The sequence below is a fragment of the Schistocerca cancellata genome, chromosome 2 (genome assembly GCF_023864275.1).
Source record: "Schistocerca cancellata isolate TAMUIC-IGC-003103 chromosome 2, iqSchCanc2.1, whole genome shotgun sequence".
Taxonomy (NCBI): Eukaryota; Metazoa; Arthropoda; class Insecta; order Orthoptera; family Acrididae; genus Schistocerca; species Schistocerca cancellata.
Genome location: NC_064627.1, coordinates 443,361,000 through 443,382,610, shown reverse-complemented (window position 1 = coordinate 443,382,610; position 21,611 = coordinate 443,361,000). Strand labels below are relative to the sequence as shown.

Here is a 21,611-nt window from a genome sequence, read left to right as displayed (position 1 = left end):
ATGTCACATGTGGAGACCAGCTAAGTTTCCTGTCAAATGTAAGGCCTAAAAATTTGGTTGTCTCCACGATTGGGAGAGCAACGGGACCGAGTCGTAAGGACGGTGGGAGAAACTCTTTGTAGCGCCAGAAGTTAATACAGACCGTCTTCTCGGCAAAAAACGGAAGCCATTGGCAACACTCCAGGAGTAAAGACGGTCAAGAGAACGCTGAAGACAGCGCTCCAGGACACGTGTACACTGCGCGCTGCAATAGATGGTAAAATCGTCCACGAAAAGGGAGCCTGATACATCAGCTGGGAGGCAATCCATTATTGGATTGATCGCGATGGCGAAGAGAGCGACTCTCAAAACTGAGCCCTGTGGCACCCCATTCTCCTGGCGAAAGGTGTCGGACAGGACAGAACCCACACGTACCCTGAACTGTCGATCCATTAAAAAGGAACGAATAAAAAGAGGGAGGCGACCGCGAAGGCCCCATGTATGCATGGTGTGGAGAATGCCCGCCCTCCAACAGGTGTCGTAAGCCTTCTCCAAATCAAAGAACACAGCCGCGGTCGGGCGCTTCCGCAAGAAGTTATTCATAATGAAGGTCGACAAGGTAACCAGATGATCAACAGCAGAGTGGCGCCTACGAAATCCACATTGTACATTGGTAAGTAGGCGTCGAGACTCGAGCAGCCAAACCAATCGAGAGTTAACCATTCGCTCCATCACTTTACACACACAGCTGGTAAGCGAGATAAGTCGATAACTGGAAGGCAAGTGCTTGTCCTTCTCCGGCTTAGGAATTGGGACAACAATAGACTCGCGCCAGCATGCGGGAACGCGTCCCTCAATCCAGATGCGATTGTATGTACGAAGAAGAAAACCTTTACCCGCAGGAGAAAGGTTCTTCAGCATCTGAATATGAATAGAATCAGGCCCTGGAGCGGAGGACCGTGATCGGCCAAGTGCGTTTTCGAGTTCCCACATGGTGAATGGGGCATTATAACTTTCACAATTCGAGGAGCGGAAGTTAGGTGGCCCAGCCTCCTCTGCCTGTTTGCGGGGGAGGAAGGCAGGGTGGTAATGAGCGGAGCTCGAAACCTCTGCGAAAAAGCGGCCGAAGGCATTGGAGACAGCCTCAGGGGCCACAAGGACGTCATTCGCGACCTTCAAGCCAGAAACTGGTGAGTAGGCCTTAGTGCCAGATAGCCGGCGCAGGCTACCCCAGACAACAGAAGAAGGAGTAAAACTGTTGAAGGTGCTTGTGAAAGCAGCCCAGCTGGCTTTCTTGCTTTCTTTAATAATACGACGACACTGAGCACGTAATCGTTTATAATTGATACAATTCGCCACTGTAGGGTGGCGTTTAAAGGTGCGTAAAGCACGTCGACGAGCACGTAAAGCGTCTCTACATGCTGTGGACCACCAGGGGACCGGTACGCGACGTGGAGAAGAAGTAGGGTGAGGGATGGAATATTCAGCAGCAGCGAGAATGACTTCCGTGAGGTGGGCGACCTGATGATCGCAGCTTGGGAAGGTTTGATCCTGAAAGGTCGCCCTGGAAGAGAAGAGCCCCCAGTCTGCCTTGGAGATGGTCCAACTAGAGGAGCACGGAGAGGGGGTATGCTGCAGGAGATGGATAACACACGGGAAGTGGTCGCTCGAATATGTATCAGAAAGTGCATACCACTCAAACCGGCGTGCAAGTTGGGGAGTACATATAGAGAGGTCTAAATGGGAATAGGTGTGAGATGTGTCCGAAAGAAAAGTAGGGGCGCCAGTATTGAGGCAGACAAGATTGAGCTGGTTGAAAAGGTCGGCTAACAAGGAGCCCCTCGGGCAGGATGCTGGAGAGCCCCAAAGGGGATGGTGGGCATTGAAGTCTCCAGTTAACAAAAATGGTGCAGGTAGCTGAGAAATAAGTTGCATCATGTCTGCCCTGGTAACGGCAGATGACGATGGAGTGTAAACGGTACAAAAGGAAAACGTAAAAGTGGGGAGAGTAATGCGGATGGCAACTGCCTGCAGGCCGGTGTGCAACGTGATGGGATCGTAGTAAATATCATCCCGGACAAGCAACATAACCCCTCCATTAGCTGGGATACCTACCATAGGGGGTAGGTCAAAACGCACAGAGGTGTAGTGTGCCAAGGCAATTTGATCGCATGGGCGTAGCTTCGTTTCCTGGAGGGCTACGACGAGCGGACGGTGCAAGCGGAGCAGCAACTTCAAGTCCTCTCGGTTGGAGCGAATGCTGCGAATATTCCAGTGAATAAGTGCCATCGTAAGAAAAGGAAGATGAAAGAAGGGGTCACCTCGAAGGCCGCTGAGGGCCTGGCTTCGAGTGAGCACTGCCGCCGCTATCAGTAGGCGGACAGTCATCGTCCATTGGGTCGATAGGTTCATCGGCCATCTCGGGAGGATGGCTGGGAGGGGGAGCTTCCTCCGCCGGTGAACAGCCAGATGTTCGGCTACCAGTGGAGCGGCCAGGCGAAACGGATGACGGCCTGGGGCGGCAACCGCTGGGTGGCGCAGGAGAAGAAATGCGCCGTGCCGGAGAAGGAGAACTGTGCTTCCTATGAGCCTTTTTGGAAGGACGTTTGGTGGAAGTACCGGTCGAAGGCTGGGAGGTCGAGGTATGTAGGAAGTCTGCACGGGATGGTTCCTTCTTGAAGGCCCGTGCATCTGACTTCGGGGTCTTTGTCTTAGCAGAAGCTGATGAAGGGGCTGGTGTCTGTGGGGTGATGGGAGGAAGAGGAGACGTCGACCGCGCGATCTTAGCACTGGCCGAGAGGACGACCGTGGTGCTGAAGGTCAGATCGCATGTCTGGATTGCTACCTCCCTGGTAGTCCGAGGAGAGGCGAGGACAGTACTGTATTTCCCCGCTGGGAGCAGCGCGGGTTTCCTGCTAGCCAATAGCTTGCGAGCAGCCGAAGTGGACACTTTCTCTTTGACCCGAATTTCTTGGATACAGCGTTCTTCCTTATAGACAGGACAGCCGCGGGAGGATGCGGCATGGTCACCCTGACAGTTCACACAACGAGGAGACGGAGGTGGACAGTCACCCTCATGGGCATCCCTGCCACAAGTGACACATTTAGCCACATTGGAACAAGACTGTCGAGTGTGATTGAAACGCTGACACTGGTAGCAGCGCGTAGGTGTCGGGACATAGGGGCGAACAGAAATAACCTCGTAGCCCGCCTTGATGCGCGATGGCAGCTTAACACTATCGAAGGTCAAGAAAAGTGTCCGGGTCGGTACAAGGTCATTGTTGACCTTTTTCATGACCCGATGGACAGCCGTCACGCCCTGCTCAGCGAGGAAAGATTGAATCTCCTCGTCAGTCAATCCGTCGAGGGAGCTAGTATAGACTACACCTCGGGACGAATTCAAAGTTCAGTGGGCCTCCACCCGGACAGGGAACGTGTACAGGAGGGTGGCCCGAAGCAGTTTTTGTGCCTGAAAGGCACTCTCAGTTTCTAGTAATAAGGTACCGTTACGCAACCTGGTACAAGATTTGACAGATCCGGCTATGGCATCTACGCCCTTCTGGATAACGAAAGGGTTGACAGAGGAAAAATCCTTTCCGTCCTCAGAACGAGAAACGACGAGGAACTGTGGGGCAGGCGGTAGTACTTTTGTCACTGGTGGCTGGTCACATTTCCGTTTTTGGGCAGAAGTCGAAAGCGATGGAGTAGAATCCATTGCGGAGGAATCCCCCATGATTGCCAGCGTCTCCGATGGTGCGCTCCTTCCTTGTGGGGACCCTCTCAGAGGGCACTCCCGCCTTAGGTGAATGTTTACACCTCAGGTCACACCTCCCGAGAAACAGACGGAGGGACCAATCGGCATGGTCAGAAGGTATCAGCTCAGGCAATCACCCCTCCCCGGGCCTGGCCTTTACCAGGGGGTACGCGCGTGCCTTACATGTCTACCCAGGGCGGGGACTTACGCGTTACCCCGTCACCGGCTACGCGTGCGAACGCGTGGGTCGGCCTTCAGGCACGCACAGGGAGGAAGGAAGAAGAGGAAAAAGAAGAGAGAGAGGGAGAAAGAGGACAGACTGTCTCAAACGCCGAGGCGGAGACCAGAGAAGGCAAGGAGAAGAAGGCAATGAGAAGGCAAGGAGAAGAAGGCAATGAGAAGGCAAGGAGAAGAAGGCAATGAGAAGGCAAGGAGAAGAAGGCAATGAGAAGGCAAGGAGAAGTCAAGGGAAAGAGTAAGGAAGACAGTGAGGTGGAGAAGAGCAAAGAAAGGAACCAACAAAAGGAAGGAAGAAACGAGAAGTGAAAAACCAAGAAGACAATTATAGGTCGTGGAACCGTCCGTCTCCGGACGCAGGCGCTAACTACCCCCGTGAGGGGGATGGACTCCTTTTAGTCGCCTCTTACGACAGGCAGGAATACCTCGGGCCTATTCTAATCCCCGGACCCGCAGGGGGGACAAACAGCAGTTGACCAGCGTTGTCTGGTGAAACGTTGTTGCGATGCCTCGTGTAAGGAGGACAAACATGTACCATCATGTTTCCGACTCTGATAAAGGTCGTATTGTAGCCTATGGCGATTGCGGTTTATCGCATTGTAACATTGATGCTCGCGTTGGTCGAGATCCAATGACTGTTAGCAGAATATGGAATCAGTATGTTCAGGAGGGTAATACGGAACGCCGTGCTGGATCCCAGTGGCCTTGTATCACTAGCAGTCGAGATGACAGGCAGCTTATCCACATGGCTGTAACGGATTGTGCAGTCATGTCTCGATCCCGGAGTCAACAGATGGGGACGTTTGTAAGACAACAACCAACTGCGCGAACAGTTCGACGACGTTTGCAGCAACATGAACTATCAGCTCGGAGACCATGGCTGCAGCTACCCTTGACACAGCATCACAGACAGGAGTGCCTGGGATGGCGTACTCAATGACGAACCAGGGTGCACTAATGGCAAAACATCACTTTTTCGGTTGAATTTAGGTTCTGTTTACAGCATCATGATGGTCGAATCCACATTTGGCGACATCGCGGTGAATGCACATTGGAAGCGTGTATTCGTCTTTGCCATACTGGCGTATCACCAGGCGTGATGGTATGGGGAGCCATTGGTTACACGTCTCGGTCACCTCTTGTTCGCATTGACGGCACTTTGAACAGTGGATGTTACATTTCAGATGTGTTACAAACCGTGGCTCTACCCTTCATTCGATCCCTGCGAAACCCTACATTTAGGCAGATAATGCAGACTGCATGTTGCAGGTCCTGTACGGGCCTTTCTGGATACAGAAAATGTTCGACTGCTGCCCTGGCCAGCACATTCTCCAGATCTCTCACCAACTGAAAACATCTGGTCAATGGTGGCCAAGCAACTGGCTCGTCAGAATATGCCAGTCACTGCTCTTGATGAACTGTGGTATCGTGTTGAAGCTGCATGGGCAGCTGTACCTGTACCCTCCATCCAAGCTCTGTTTGACTCAATGCCCAGGTGTATCAAAGCCGTTATTACAGCCAGAGTTGGTTGTTCTGGGTACTGATTTCTCAGGATCTACACACCCAAATTGCGTGAAAAGGTAATCACATGTCAGTTCTAGTATAATATATTTGTCCAATGAATACCCGTTTATCGTCTGCATTTCTTCTTGGTGTAGCAATTTAATGGCCAGTAGTGTATATTTGGTCCTGTCTGCATATGATATGAGTACAGCAATAAAAGTAGCAGCAGTCCTTTTACTGAAAGACAGTTAAAGAAGTACTACAAAACAGTGTTCAAGGTGAATGGACTATCATTGCATTTTAAAAAGTCTAAGTATATGAAATTCAAAAATTCTCATACATCTCCTCAAGTTATAAACAAACTACAAAAATAACTGAAAAACAAGAAGTATACCACATTTAGTTTTTTGAAACTAGCTGGATTTGGAAACCCACGCCCTAGAATTAACTAAGTCTCTCCGTTTAGCTACATTCACAGTTCATGATTAATGCAATAGGTGATTCAAACATGAATAAACTAATTTATTCTGCATATTTCCATTTACTGACGAATTAGAGAACCGGTTTTTGAAGAAACTCACCGTAGAAGAATATTTAAGTATTTTGGATTTTGTTTCATATATTCATTAAGATGGAATACAGCATGAATATAAAACTAGGACCAAACTCAAGCTCTAAAACAAGTTAAGTGCTTAACATTAGTACAGAAAGAAGTCCACTACATGGATACACATGTATTCAGTAATCTGTCAGAGTATATTAAATGTCTTAGGCTCCATTGGTAATGTGTTGCAGTTTAAGACAGAATTAAGGAACTTTGTATTGGACAGTTTCTTCAACTGTGTCATAGATTATCTTCACCAAAACACTTAAAATTAATTTTATGTTGTTCTGTACAATAATATTTCATAATGTTAAGCCATTTATTGTACTGCACTTTAAATATACATGAATGACATCTTTTTACATCACAGAGACCCTTATCTGTAGGGTTGACAGATATGACTAATGTATTGTAACCCCCCTTATTAAAATATTCCAGACTATTATGCCACGGTTAATGAATTTCTTGGGGAAAAAACAATGTTTTGTTCTCATCTTGCTGCGGATATCTTCAAGAAGGCTCATAGCTTCTATTCTTTTGTGGGGATGAAATTCATTTACAAGTGGCACAGTAGTATGGAATATTGTAATAAGTGACATTTATTGTCATGAAATGTTTACATTTTACAGTTATAAATTGGCATACATCATTGGAATTATAAATCGGCAGGCATCATTGGTAGAACTTTCTGAATGCTCCGAGCCAAATTATTGATCAAAATAATTCACAGAAGTGGACCATGCGTAGAAAGTTAGAGGTATAGTTTTGGCAGTAGGTGCCCATACATCTTGTAAATATTTCTAAAAAAAGTTATATTTATGAACCACCATAAGCTGCTGATGGGAATAAATCTTTATTGAACCTGGTAGAGATAAAGGTTTATTTCATCAATAGCCCTAAATCTTTTTTAAAGAAGTCTCTCTTCAGATTAAAAGTACTGATCCTCCCACTATATGCTCCTTTGATTGTGTGATTTCACCATTATTTGAAGTGACTACAAGTCTTTGTACCTTAAAACTTCCAGGCAGACAAAAAATGTAAGCTGGGTAAGAACTTGCAACCTTATCCTTTGTAGGCACTGCTTTTGAGTTATTCAGTACCTCTCCTCCACTTTCTGAATGTCACAAAAGTGAGTCGGGGTTTATGCCTAAATGGCTCAGTCAGTAACAGTATTCTCTGCAATAAAACAGTTTCCAGGTTTAAATTCCGCACCAGCACTCAATTTAAATCTGCCAGGAAGTTTCAAGACAGCCCACATTCAGCTGAAGGCTGAAAAACTCCATCTGGAAGCAACCCTAGGTTTTGCCTATACCATACTTCCGCAAATCATAATAAACCAGGATATGCAGGGGAGCATCTGTGGAGTTTGGAAACAAGGAGAAAGGTATTGCAGAATTGAAAATGACAGTATGTCATGAATCATGCCTAAAAACAGTAATGGACAGCAAGAAAGGCAAGGTTGAACATTTGATCTCTGCTCCTGCACAAAGTTTTAACTCACAGGAGGTTCTAAACACTAATTTCTTTGATGCTGTGGCATGCATTCATTGCAAATGAAACAAATGTATAGTGCACTCCACATGAGCAAATATAATTAAAACCCACCTTGCATCTTCAATAAATTAATGATTTTTCATGCATGGTGAAATTTTATTCGATATTTTTAGTATTGTGTGTTTTCAGATTTATTCATGACTATTTTTGTTACAAAATTTCTTATGCAATACTTTCTATTTTTGTTACAAAATTTCTTATTCAATATTGAAACTTCAGTTAAAATGTCAGTAGCAAGTCTTATTAATGCACGTAATCAGAACTGGAAGTTGATTTACTATGTTCCATTTGTAACAAAATACTATTTACATAACATATACTGTGAACAACTCAGTGTACAGTGCCCACAAAAGATTTTGTGGCTAAAATGCACTTCCAGTGTAGAAGGCTCTTCCACTGCGTGCTGCTATTGGCAATGTGTTCCTGTCGGTGGCAGCCAACAGGGGGACGGTATAAGATAGACAGTGAGAGTCACTGAATCTAGTTTTTTCTTTCAGCAGAAAATGCAAATTGACTACATTTATTTTTGATATGGAGAGTGGGCAGAAAACTGAATATGCTGACAGATTGATCTGTGGCACAATGCCAGGTATAGGTTGGGCAGGAATGTTGTTGCGAGTTCGTGAGGCCAACAAATCTCAACAGAAAAAACATAACTGTCACAACAGATTAATGAGAAGTGTAGCCCAAAATATAAGCCCACCATTGCAATAACCTACATGTGTGTCTTAATTCCAAGTTTTGCTGAAAATTCTAATGGTGAGGTTAAAGTTAACTTTTTGAGTCATCAATTTTCTGACCAGTTTAATGCCACCAGCCATAAATTCCTCTTCTGTGCCAAACTCTTCGTCTCAGAGTAGCACTTGCATCTACATCCTAACAGAACACAATACCAACTCATTACATTTACAAACCCTAGGAAATTAAGAATAGGCGTTCTGACCTGCTACCAGCAACCAACTCACAAACTGTCAGTTCACTCCTCATCATCCAGCCGGCCAGAGTGGCCGAGCAGTTCTAGGCGCTACAGTCCGGAACCGCATGACCGCTATGGTCACAGATTCGAATCCTGCCTCGGGCATGGATGTGTGTGATGTCCTTAGGTTAGTTAGGTTTAAGTAGTTCTAAGTTCTAGGGGACTGATGACCTCAGAAGTTAAGTCCCATAGTGCTCAGAGCCATTTGAACCTCATCATCCATCACACAAACTTTTATCAACTGTGGCACACAGTGGAAGAACCAGGTACACCCTAAGTACACTTTTACTGATTTTACAAGTACAGCAATCAGTTTTTACTTAAATGTCATACAGAAGATGACATGTAATTATATTAGTATCTCCAAAATGATGGTCTCGCATACAATGTTCATTCTCGTCCACAAGAATTAGACAATAATGTGTTTTGAGAAATCTTTCCCAGATCCTTTTACACACATCAGATGTTAGCCTAACACCAAGTAAATCTGTTTAACAATGTGCAGCCATTGTATAATGTTATACACAGCAATTTCACAAACATAAACTCTCACTGAAGTATAGTACGATGGCTGTTATGAGTAGTACCTATTCACTTCTTTTATTAGTCCCATGACAGTATGCTCATTTATTTCCACAAAACGTTTGTTTTGCCGACTAAAATAATAGATGTCACCTGTGTATATATCAAACCACAGTGCATGTATGTGCAACTGATGTGTTTCCAAACGTTTCTTGAGGAACCCGTAACTTGCAATGTTCTGTAGTTGCTGGAGACAATTGACCTAAAGTAGAAAAATTGTTAAAGTGAATTATCTAGTCACTAGCAAACGTAAATACTGTGCAATTCAAAGCAAAAACATTTAAAAAGAATTCTTGCATGATATTACAAATTGTTAACAATGAAGAATTAGAATGAAAGGTAAATGAGGAGGACACTGATTACTATCAGTTATCAAAAACAATGGCTGTACTTAAATTATGGTCTTTTTTGTGCTTATTGATGATCAGTAATTAGGAATTGTTATTGGAGTAAATCATCAAACCAGTCACTTTGCATTATTACTTCTATTTCAAGGTCCGATGTATTTTTCTAATCACTTTTTGATGACATCTGTGACAAGGAGGACAACAGATTTTTTTTTTTTTTCCTTTCCAATTTAAACATTTCACAGAAACCATTATAACCTTCCAAGTACACATATGCATTTGAAAACTCAGTTTAGCTGGGAACAGTAAATAAAGACAAATAATAGAAGGTGTCTGGCTCTGATTCACACAAAACATTTTTACTGGAAAAGTAAAGGATTTATCAAATATCAATAACAGTCTGCTTTTGAGTCACGATAAAATACTAAAATACAGATTAAAATTAAACAGAATCCTAACTAAGTGAGCACAATCTGTCATAAATGTGATGACTGAATACAATCATCAATTTTCTACAAAATCCATTTCTAAAATAACCAGCTTATTACTTTGACACCCTACCCAGTTAATTAGTCACACTTAAAACCACACATCTAAATTAAATGACACCACACTACACACCTGTGACAGCTTGTCTTCAATACTGAATTTGTTATCAGGGTCAATATATGCCACAAATTTGCGCATGGGAGTCTCAGCTTGAAATAATAATGGTTGGTGAAATCCTCCAGTCTCTAACTTTTCAAATTTCTTAAGTGATGCATTGGCATGGGCAATAAGCCATCCACGAAGAGGTGATATAAGCCTATTATCCCTTGATGAGAATTCTTCACACTTCAGACGATGCAGCAAATTCATTGCCTTATAAAACCAAACAGACAAAAATAAATAACAAAGAGACAATAAAAATCATACTACTAGTAAATAATCAAACAACAGAAAGTCCCGGATGGAATAACTGCAATATTATGAAAAGAATAGATCATTACTTGCCATATACAGGAGGTTCTAAGTCACAAACAGACCCAATTAAAAGAATGATAGACATTTAAACTTTCATACAGAGGTCCTTCTGTGGAAATAGAACATGCATGCATTCACACAAGCACAACTTTCTCACACACACGGCTGAGGACTTTTTCCCGAAAGCTTAAATTTCTGGCAGTCTTTTCACTGCACCTGTCTGCGACTCAACGCTTCCTCTATGTAGTGAGTAGTGATCTATCCTTTTCATAATACTGTCACTAGTAAATAATGCTAGACAATGAAATTTAAAAAAATTCTCCTCACATCTTCATGAGACATTTCTTATAATTAATTTAGAAGTTATTTTACTTATTTTCCATCCAGTCATTTTCATAAGGGTTACACTTTCAAATTTAGATTAGTAACACACCACAGGTCATTACAGAGTTCTGTTCAATATCAGAGAGAGAAAAGTCAAATAGACATTGGGCAGTCAGGTACATGCATGGTATGATCACACCTTTTGCACAAATTAGTTGAGGAAGAACTTACATTAAGCTGACAAGTTTGTGTGTCTTTGATATCTGAGTCCAACATGGTACAACTTTGCCAACTGTCTTGTACACAACAGGGAAACATAGCACTTTGTAGAATTCTTTGCTACATCACAGAAAGTTGTTTCAGAATGTTTATGTACACAATAAGAATACCAAAATTTACTTTAAATTTACAGTTCTCCTCAGCGTTTAATTCAAGTACTTAATTTTATCCTACATGTAACGCACAACTGGATGTGTAAAATTAGAACTATGTATTTCATACAGTTATCTAAACCTTACTATTCATGATTAACTGTCAATAAATTTAAATGAACTAACCTTGCAATCTGAGTGACCACATACTATAACATGTCTGATGTCATTTATAACACAACCAAGTTCCAATGCTGCTGGTTCAGTAGTTGTAACTTCCTCTGGAAAATTCTGTGAATTTGGTATCACATTACCAGCATTCCGGACTGAAAACAAATAAGTTTCAATTCTGGTGAATCAACAACATACCCACTGAGACAGGACACACATTCAATAAACTGCTTTAGTATCTGACAACAAAAAAAAAAAAAAACACTCAGTTTGTCTTGACTTAATCACAGTGTTTAGAGAAAGAAACAAGCAAACCCCCAGTTCCTTAAAGAATTGAACATCCATGTATAAAACAGATTCAAACACCTAATTATTTTACAAATATTTAATGCTAAGAATGTAAGCAAAGAAAAGGTTTGAAAATATGCTTAAAGTTTATTGGAGTCATCATGAAACACTGGATGAACATAGTCTGGGAAATTTGCATTCCATTTTAAGCAAAAGCACATTTCTCATGCATCTCAATGTTTAATACATCATCTCTCCTGAACTGTATGTTGTACAATGATATAATTTTGCAGGTACCATTTCAGTGGCATATGCAAAGACTGTCTGGAAACTATCTTGTGAATACAGTGGATGATATGGAAGTAATAAATTAAACATTGTATCACATGCTGAAGTTTTGCTGTATGAACAGCAAAAATGTAGTAAGTCATAAACTTTTTTCCTTTCATCATTTTCTGTGGAGTGTTAGTGAGAAAATGTCTTAACAATTTGAAACAATGCATAAAGTTTGTTGGATGTTGCCAAGAGCTATCATTGTAAAATAACGGATGAATACAGTCTGGGTATTTGCGCACCACCAGTTATGCCACTTCAAGACAAACATACAATTTCTAACTAATATCTGTCTTACTGTGTTAAAATTCTAACATAAGATTATATATCTTAATGAACAGGTTAAGACAGCACTTTAAATTTTTAAATTCAGGCAATAATTATGCAAAATATTGAAAATCAAATTTCTGTTGTCCCGGTAAGCCATTAGATAGGCAAGCTGCAACTGGTTCTGGGTTCTGGGATAGTCACTTTGTAATATAGATTACGGGACATATGCTGGAAAGAAATTTATAAAATAGATATTTCTGATGTAAACATTTTTCTACAGCTCTGACTCTTATTTTCCCCTGAAACCACATGAAGGGCATAATTCAACATAATCAAGAATAGGAGGTAAGTAACTCCTAGAATCAGAGCATCTTTTGTTAAGAATAGAGAGCTCTACATAATTAAAAGAACTAGCAGTAGTCAAGATTAAAAACTCCATTAGCAAAATTACTGTCGAATTCCCCACTCTTTCATTACGGTGTGGGCAGTGGGAGGGACCGGAGCTCATATACTGCACTCAAAAAATTAAACACTCCAAGAATAAGGGAAAAACTATGGTTTCTGTTGCTGATAATAGTAACCAGTTTCAGTTTAACTACATTATACACCATGATCCAGAATAGAGTTATGTACTTTGGTGGTAATACATTTACCAAGTTCCTGTGTAACATAAAGTAAGCAAGAACTTTCCTGGCATTTCATCAGCACAAGTGGATGGCATTGCCAAAGATTCAGTCACCACGACTTATGGCATACTGTAGTAGAGCCCTCATTTGGATGTCACCTTCACTTTCACCAATGTCTGAGGGCCTGGTCGTTACTGCTGTAACTCTCTCCTTGTTACCTGCAAACAATCAGTTGCTGCAGCAGAAGAATATAGGATCACTTTGCCTTGAGGTGATCTTCTTTCTTGCTGAAACTATTGCCATGCTTATGAATTTCAATGGCTCTCCTCGACAAACAGTTGTAGTGGCTCTTCTCCACAGCAAGAACTTCCTTGTCAGTGAATTTTATTCTTGGTTGGTCTCTCACTGAGTGAGCTCCACCATAGCTAATATTTATTTTCGATGATCTCAATACTGGTGGGCCATATGTTCATTCCAACAAGGGCTTTAACACATGTACACAGTGTGCAGTATATTCCCAACACTGTGAGTTGCTCCACTTGGTACTTTGCCAATCTGAGACATACGCTGCTCTTCTTGATCGGTTTGTACATAGTCTTTATGTTCTGTGGAATACATGGCCAAGTTTGTCACCCTGTGGCAGAAAGCCATATCTAACATTTCTTCTTTTGATATGTCACTACACCAAGTGTTAGGTTTTGTAACACTTGTTATATAATTTCAGGCACAACCATTGTCCCTCAAAATTCATTTCAGGTGCTGAATCTCATATCTGAGGTGTTACAGATTCAGTCTCCAAGAAAATCAGAGAATGGTTAATACCAGCAGATGGCAAAAGGGATACAGTTGCAATGCCTGGAATATACCGCATACTGCATAGACGTGGACAGTGCCTTGTCTGAATGACCAGATGATCCACCAGTACCAAGATTATCATCATAAACAATACTGCAGGGTGGAACAAGTTGAGAAACTTTTAACAAGAAAGTAGAAAGCCTCAAGATAAATGGACTCTTGATTCCCATACTGGAGTAAATGACTGTTGCAGGTAACAAGTGAAGAACCATAGTGGAAATCATCGGGGGAAGTCCCTTGGGAAAGGCCTTCAGATGTTGGAGCAACAGGTACATATAATCTCTGGCTGTAGTCTCTACTTCAGTCCAACACCAACAACAGAGGTTCAGTCTTTGTCATCCTTCCATTGGTGCTGGTGAAATGCTGGGCCGGAAAAATCATTAAATGAACATTGGTCAAAAATTCCAAAATGAAAGCCAACATACAATATATCATCAAGTGGCCACAAAAGGCTCAACAATTTTATATAATTCCAGAAATCCAAAATCCTTAACAACTCAAACAGAAATTACAAACATAACTCACTAGCCACTCTCTCCATAAATATCTGAGTTCCTGAATTCAGGGTGCGAGAAGTTCTGTTAACTAGATGGCAAGTAGCAGTGTTCATTATGAAGCTGAATTACAAGTAGTACTGTACTGTAAATAGGACTTAACACTTACAGTTGTAAAAAAAATATTTTCTTTGAAATACGCCAGTGTAATCAAATAAATATAATATCCCTAACAGCAGATAAACGACAACTATGTAGTAAAACTAAGAAAGCAGCAGCTTATTTACGAAGTTACATGATTAAATTTGGGTCGCTGAAGTGTGAATAGCTTTAAGCAGTTTAATGACAGGTTACTGTTCTATTCAGTTTCTACAATGTCATTGTCTTACATTAAAGTAAATCATGACTCATTCCACATCTATGATGGTTCTCCATTTGATGAGATATGGAACATGGTGGATGAACAAACGAATGAAGGAAGGAAGGAAGGAAGGAAGGAAGGAAGGAAGGAATGAATGAATGAATAAACTCACTCACTCACTCTCCCCCCCCCCCCTCTCTCTCTCTCACACACACACACACACCACACACACACACACACACAAACCTCAGCTTGTATGGGTTGTGACCTATTACCTGATATCTATCTTTGGGGCAGAACTGAATTACAACTTCACCCATTTGCTCGTTTTTTACATCTATGCTCACACTTAGACAAAGTTAGGAAAAAAACAGTACTGCTGCAAATGGTACCAAGCACCTAGCACAACGTATACCACACAAAGAAATTATTGCCAGCACCAGATTTATATCTTGTTTTGATAACATCACTGTCTAGGGCCCTTTGGCGATTTCCACAAAAGGTGACCATCTTCAAAGTTAACTTGCAGTTAAGGACTATGCATCTGTTGTACAATGCTACAAGTGTATGACATTGGCCACTCAATCAAATGCTGCAGGAAAACATACATTATTGGTGCAAATGTGGGAAACAAGGTCACAAACTCACCTGAAACTGTGTAAATAAAAAAGTTGCCTCCTCTCTAATGTGTACAAGTCATTGCTGAAGACAGGTATATTTCTTGATTGCATGAAAGTGGCAAAAGTTGTCCCAATCTTTAAGAAGGGTGAGAAAAGTAATGCGGAAAACAACAGATCTATATCACTGTTATACATGTTTGGCAAGCTTCTGGAGAGACTAAGCTATCAAAGATTAATAAACTTTCTGGAAAAGAACCAAGTCCTCTCAGATGCCCAGCAAGGCGTCAGGAAAGCTAAATCCACAACAACAGGAAAATATAGGTACATATATAAATATAATAGAGGGAAACATTCCACGTGATGTCTGCTTGTGTCTGTATATGTGTGGATGGATGTGTGTGTGTGTGTGTGTGTGTGTGTGTCTATCAACATACCAACACTTTCCTTTGGTAAGTTACATCATCTTTGTTTTTTAAGTACATACATACCACCACAGATGCTCTAGACAAAATACAAAATGTAACTGGGACCCTCCTAGATTTGTCAAAGGCATTTGATGTCACTTGACAAACTGCCGTCATGTGGCATCAGAAGCATCCCTCTGAGCTGGTTCAGATCATTTATCTCAAACAAGAAACAAGAAGTAGCAGTAACACACAATGATCATGGATGTATTGAAACTTAACTACTCTGAATACAGCAATATCACACAAGATGTGCCCCCAGGTTCAATACTTGGACCAATTTTGCTCTTTCTTTCCACTGATGACTTATCGTTGAATATCACTCTTTGCAGATGCCAGCAGTATCCTCCTTACCAGTAGAAATGACCATGACCTGCAAGAGGCCATACCGAAAAGTGCAGATGAGCTGGGTAGTTGGTTTGACAGAAGTAATCTGATGGTCAATACAAAGAAAACAAACTTCCTAAACTTCTGCCTGAGAACCACAAAATTTATGCCTAATATACAACTACTGAGGGAATTAAATTAGGAAATGAGACACTTAAAGCAGTAAGGAGTTTTGCTATTTGGGGAGCAAAATAACTGATGATGGTCAAAGTAGAGAGGATATAAAATGTAGATTGGCAATGGCAAGGAAAGCGTTTCTGAAGAAGAGAAATTTGCTACCATCGAGTATAGATTTAAGTGTCAGGAAGTCGTTTCTGAAAGTATTTGTATGGAGTGTAGCCATGTATGGAAGTGAAACATTGACAACAAATAGTTTGGACAAGAAGAGAACAGAAGCTTTCGAAATGTGGTGCTACAGAAGAATGCTGAAGATTAGATGGGTAGGTCACATAACTAATGAGGAGGTATTGAATAGAATTGGAGGGAAGAGGAGTTTGTGGCACAACTTGACTAGAAGAAGGGATCAGTTGGTAGGACATGTTCTGAGGCATCAAGGGACCACCCATTTAGTATTGGAGGGCAGCGTGGAGGGTAAAAATCTTAGAGAGAGACCAAGAGATGAATACACTGAGCAGATTCAGAAGGATGTAGGTTGTGGTAGGTACTGGGAGATGAAGAAGCTTGCACAGGGTAGAGTAGCATGGAGAGCTGCATCAAACCAGTCTCATGACTGAAGACCACAACAACAACATACAACTGCGTGGCTCTGTAACACTCCCCACATCAGAAGCAAGATTTTTTTGGCCTGTGTGCCTAGGATGCATTAAAGTGGGAAACACACACAAACAAAATGAACTGTAAACTGAACCAAGTGCACTATGCCTTTCTATGTGCAATTTCATAGTGTACTGCAGTATGGTATCACATTCAGGGGACACTCCACACACAGCAAAGACATTCTCCTCAGCCAGAAGACAGCTGTGAGAATAATTAACAGAGCAAAGCCAACTGACAGCTACAGATCTCTTGCCCAAAGTTCACTCATTCTTCCTCTTGGCAGTCTCTACATTTTAGGAACATGTAAGTTGTAAAAAGTAATTTTACTAAACTCAACAAAAATGTGAATGTTCATGGTACAAGATAAAAAACAAAACTCCCTGATGAAAATATGTGTACCTCCACCTTCAAAAACTCACCATTTAACCAAGGCATCCAACTATACTACAGTCTGAGAGCAAAAATAAGGAACATGTAGACTCTGCTTTTGCTTAATAAGAGTATGAAAACATTTCTACCTGATCACTGCTTTTACATAGTATCTGAATTTTTGGTCCACATGTGTGAAATATATATGAAATCAATTGCAGAAATGAATTTTTTACAAGAAGTAATCAGTAATGTAAAATGTATGTAAAATAGTTTTTTGTTTATGCCACCTCTACATATGCAAACTGTGTGTTCTTCTTTAATAATGCCAACAAGGCAGGCATTTTGTATATATGTGAGAAAGAAACGCAATTAAAATAATTAATAACTACATAAAATCATGTTTATACATTCCCATCACATCACCTAATATCATCAAACCATCACATCATGCTATGAATTGTCCAACATCAGTTGTATATTGTGCATCACCATGTGCATGTCTTGTACAAAAATGAGTCAAAGGACAAATACATAAATAGATAGATAAATAAATAAATGTATGAGGAACAATAGTGGGCCTAAGCTGAGCCTTGGGGAACCCCATACATAATTTCCACTTAGAACAATGTCCCCAGGCTACATTGGCAGAATTATGGAATATAACTTTCTGCATTCTTTTGATTAGATATGACATCATGCACGGGTTGGATGTACCATCATTCCCACAAAACTTCAATTTATCTACATCTACATCAATGCTGTTCAAACAACCACACGGTGGCACATACGATTCACATGGTAAAATGCCATAGAGGGGTTACAGAAAATATCAACTGGTGCTAATTTATTATTTAACGCTTGTAAAATTTGGTGAGTGAACATGTAAATAGCATTCTCAGTTCTGAAACCCAAAACATGATTTGTTGAGGATATTATTGTTGAACAGGTGAGATACTATTCTAGAATACATCACCTTCTCAAAAATTTTGGAAAATGATGTCAGCAGTGAAACATGTCAGCAGTTATTGACATCTCTAGTATCACCTTTCTTATGGAGGGGTTTGACAATGGCATATTCCAATCTCTGGAAAAATGCCTCAAGCTAGTGAAACATTACACATTTGAGATAAGACAGAGCTTAATGGGAAAAAAATCTTTATTACTCTCTTGGAAACACCATCAAAATCAGATGTGTTTTTATTTTCGAGAGACTGTATAGTTTTCTTAACTACAAAAGGAGAAGTTAGTGACACATTTATACGATTGGAATCCTATGAGAGTTGATTTTCAACAAACTGCTGTTATTTTTTTCTTTAACTGTTTCTCCCTGTGCTTTCACTACATTCAAGAAATTATTGTTGAATATATTTGCTATCTGAGAGTCATCATTTACAACCCTTCCATTCAGTTCAATAGCAATGTTATCCTGTTCTGTTGCTTGTTGTCCTGTCTCTCATTTCATTACATTCCATAACCCACCTCTATGCCGTGGCCACTAACACACACTTGTGCGGTGGCGCTCAACCTGACCAGCAAGGGGAAGAGAGGAGGTGGAGTAAAGATCCTAATCACTAGACTTTGTGCCAATGTCCTTTTTTAAATACCGAACCCCTCAGCAGTGTCTCATGAAGTGAGGGCATATGACACCATTGATGGTGATCTGTCAGTCGGATGGAGATGTTAAACTTGGTGGCCCCTTTGGTGCTATTCACAGAGAGACTGTAAGGTACTTTAATCCCTCTAGTAGTCCATGGCCTTATTTTTCATGGCTACTTAATGTCCTTTCTCATTAACTTTTGGTGAAAGCTATTTTCAGTTTATCATAGAATAGATTACATTTTACTTTAGCATTTGGTTCATTATAAATTTCATACTAGGTCATCTCTTGCAACTATTTTTAAAAACATTTGTCATGGTGTTATAAATTATTGTAATTTATTTCCACTGAGGAGTACCTATACTATAATGATGATGATGATGATGGGAAGTCCCGTACTCCTCGATAGAGCATAGGGGAATGATGCGGGAGACCACACCGCCATACTAGGCAAGGTCCTAGTGGAGGTGGTTTCCCATTGCCTTCCTCCGACTGTAATGGATAAGGCAATATATTATTTATTCTAATTAATTGTGTATCATGATCTGAGGAAGATTTGTTACAAGGTAACAGTTATTTTCTTGCTTTCAGTTCCACTTAAGAAAACAGTATCACGTAAGATCAAATTGTAAGGTCCAAATAATGTTTTCAGGTCTTTTTTCCTTTGAGAATCATTTATAAAATCTACATTGAAGTCACCAGTGACTATTAATTGCTTGCTGCTGCCAGAAGTAGCACAGTATGAAATCCAGATTCCCCAAACAGCTCAAAGTTTCAAAGGGAGGGATCTATATACAGTAACAATTAAAACTGAACTGTTTTTCAGCATTAGTCCACAAGCACATACTTCTGTGTGCTGATCACTACAAAATCCACTTCATCGCAATGTTTCTGAACATCTGTCTTCATATACGAAACAACTCCTCCTTTTCTGACATTATTTCTGCATGAGTAAGCTGCTGGAATGTAATATTTTGTATGTGATTATCTGGTGCTCAGATAGGAACAGGATGTTTATCTTTCCAAAGCTTTCTAAATTTTCCAAATGTTCTGAGTTTTTGCTCCAACTAATGACACCATGACTGACAGGACAGTAAACCCTGATCTTCCTTCCTTTGTCCAAAAAAGAAGAATGAGGGACAAGAGCAGCATACAACATGATAATGCATCAACAGACTGAATGTGATACAAGTCTCAAGAAATGTCACTAATGTGAAAACATTACCAAAACAAAAACCAACAACTAACAGATCTCCATTGATACAGGGAGTTTTGGTAGGATTATTCTTGTTTCAACCACTTCAAACATATCAATCAATTAAAAAGAAAACCTGTCTGAAGACTTTCGTTGCCAACTCTCAGCCAATGTACAACGTTCCAATCTAATCAAAACACAAACTACAGTCTGTCAACACAACTTAAACAAAAAAAGGGGGGGGGGGGTTAATTCACAATCACATTATTAAGTTACATAACTTAGACCTCAGGCTATACTACAACTCAGTCTCACCACAAACTGAACAAAACAAGAAAAAAATAGTGCAGCTGGTGAAACCACTTATCAGAGCACAATGACATTATCATAATATTCAATACACATGCTATTTCCAGTAGACATTTTATAGTCTCTCCACTTTATCACCTATAAGAAAAGCATACTGCCTGAACACAACCGATAGATACAAGTCACCATACCAACTATGTAATATAGTGTCATGCACAAGAAATATACCGATGTATCTTGCTTTTCACTAGACCACAGGGGGTTGGGAGGGGGGGGGGGAGAAAAAAATGGTTCAAATGGCTCTGAGCACTATGGGACTCAACTGCTGTGGTCATAAGTCCCCTAGAACTTAGAACTACTTAAACCTAACTAACCTAAGGACGTCACACACATCCATGCTCGAGGCAGGATTCGAACCTGCGACCGTAGCGGTCGTGCGGTTCCAGACTGTAGCGCCTTTAACCGCTCGGCCACTCCGGCCGGCGGAGGGGGGGGGGGGGGGGGGGGGGAGAGAGAGAGAGAGAGAGAGAGAGAGAGAGAGAGAGAGAGAGAGAGAGAGAGAGAGAGAGAGTGCATATAGTAGAGTACCTGTAGCTCTCAATTTGTATTTTACATCATTCAACATGCTTGAAGCATCTCCTTCCTGAAGATTTCTATCGAATACAATGTAAAAGCAATGAATGAATATGAAAGGCAGGCAAACTTGAACTTGACCAGAAATAGTCAGCCCCCTCATAGCTTTCACAATATTACACATTAATAAATACGTATTATAATTCAGATGGTAGTCTTATAGTTTTGTAAGTAATGACACAAAAATGCGCGTTTTAATTTCCTGTTCCACTTGTACACGACTGTCTGTTAAAAATAAAAATACCTTATTAAAGAGACTGGCAGAATTAAATTACCTTACCAACAAACATGTCGCCGATATTTGTCTCGGTGAAGCGCGTTGGAATCATTCGGCTGTCCATGCAAGTAAAAAATACTGCTTTGGGCTACAATCAAAAAATTTTCTAGCGTTACTGAGGCTGCATTTTAAAAGACAAGAGTAAAATCAGTTGTAAGAATACATACCTCTGGATTATCCCTGACTCTCTGAAACTGTTCTACCATTGTTTTCCTATCAGTCGCTCTGTACTTCATTATACCTCGCAAAATCCTGTCCATCGTTACATGGATTATGTCAGCGCCTTACAGGCGCCGGCGTTCTATCATGAGCCTGAAGCGTGGTATTGAGACATGCGTGTATTTGAGTTTGGTCTCTCGTGATGATACGGCACTGACATTGAAACTGC

The 21,611-nt window shown here is 41.0% G+C and overlaps 1 protein-coding gene across 1 annotated transcript; it reads right to left on the bottom strand.

Annotated features, from left to right (window-relative positions):
- Positions 1-6,377: 6,377 nt before the first annotated feature.
- Positions 6,378-21,529, bottom strand: LOC126161925 (beta carbonic anhydrase 1). Its single transcript, XM_049918098.1, has 5 exons — positions 21,391-21,529; positions 21,227-21,311; positions 11,381-11,520; positions 10,158-10,397; positions 6,378-9,391 (listed from the first exon to the last, which is right to left on the bottom strand). Exons 1-5 carry the CDS (start codon positions 21,481-21,483, stop codon positions 9,182-9,184), a joined length of 768 nt encoding a protein of 255 aa, XP_049774055.1. The 5' UTR covers positions 21,484-21,529; the 3' UTR covers positions 6,378-9,181.
- Positions 21,530-21,611: the final 82 nt, after the last annotated feature.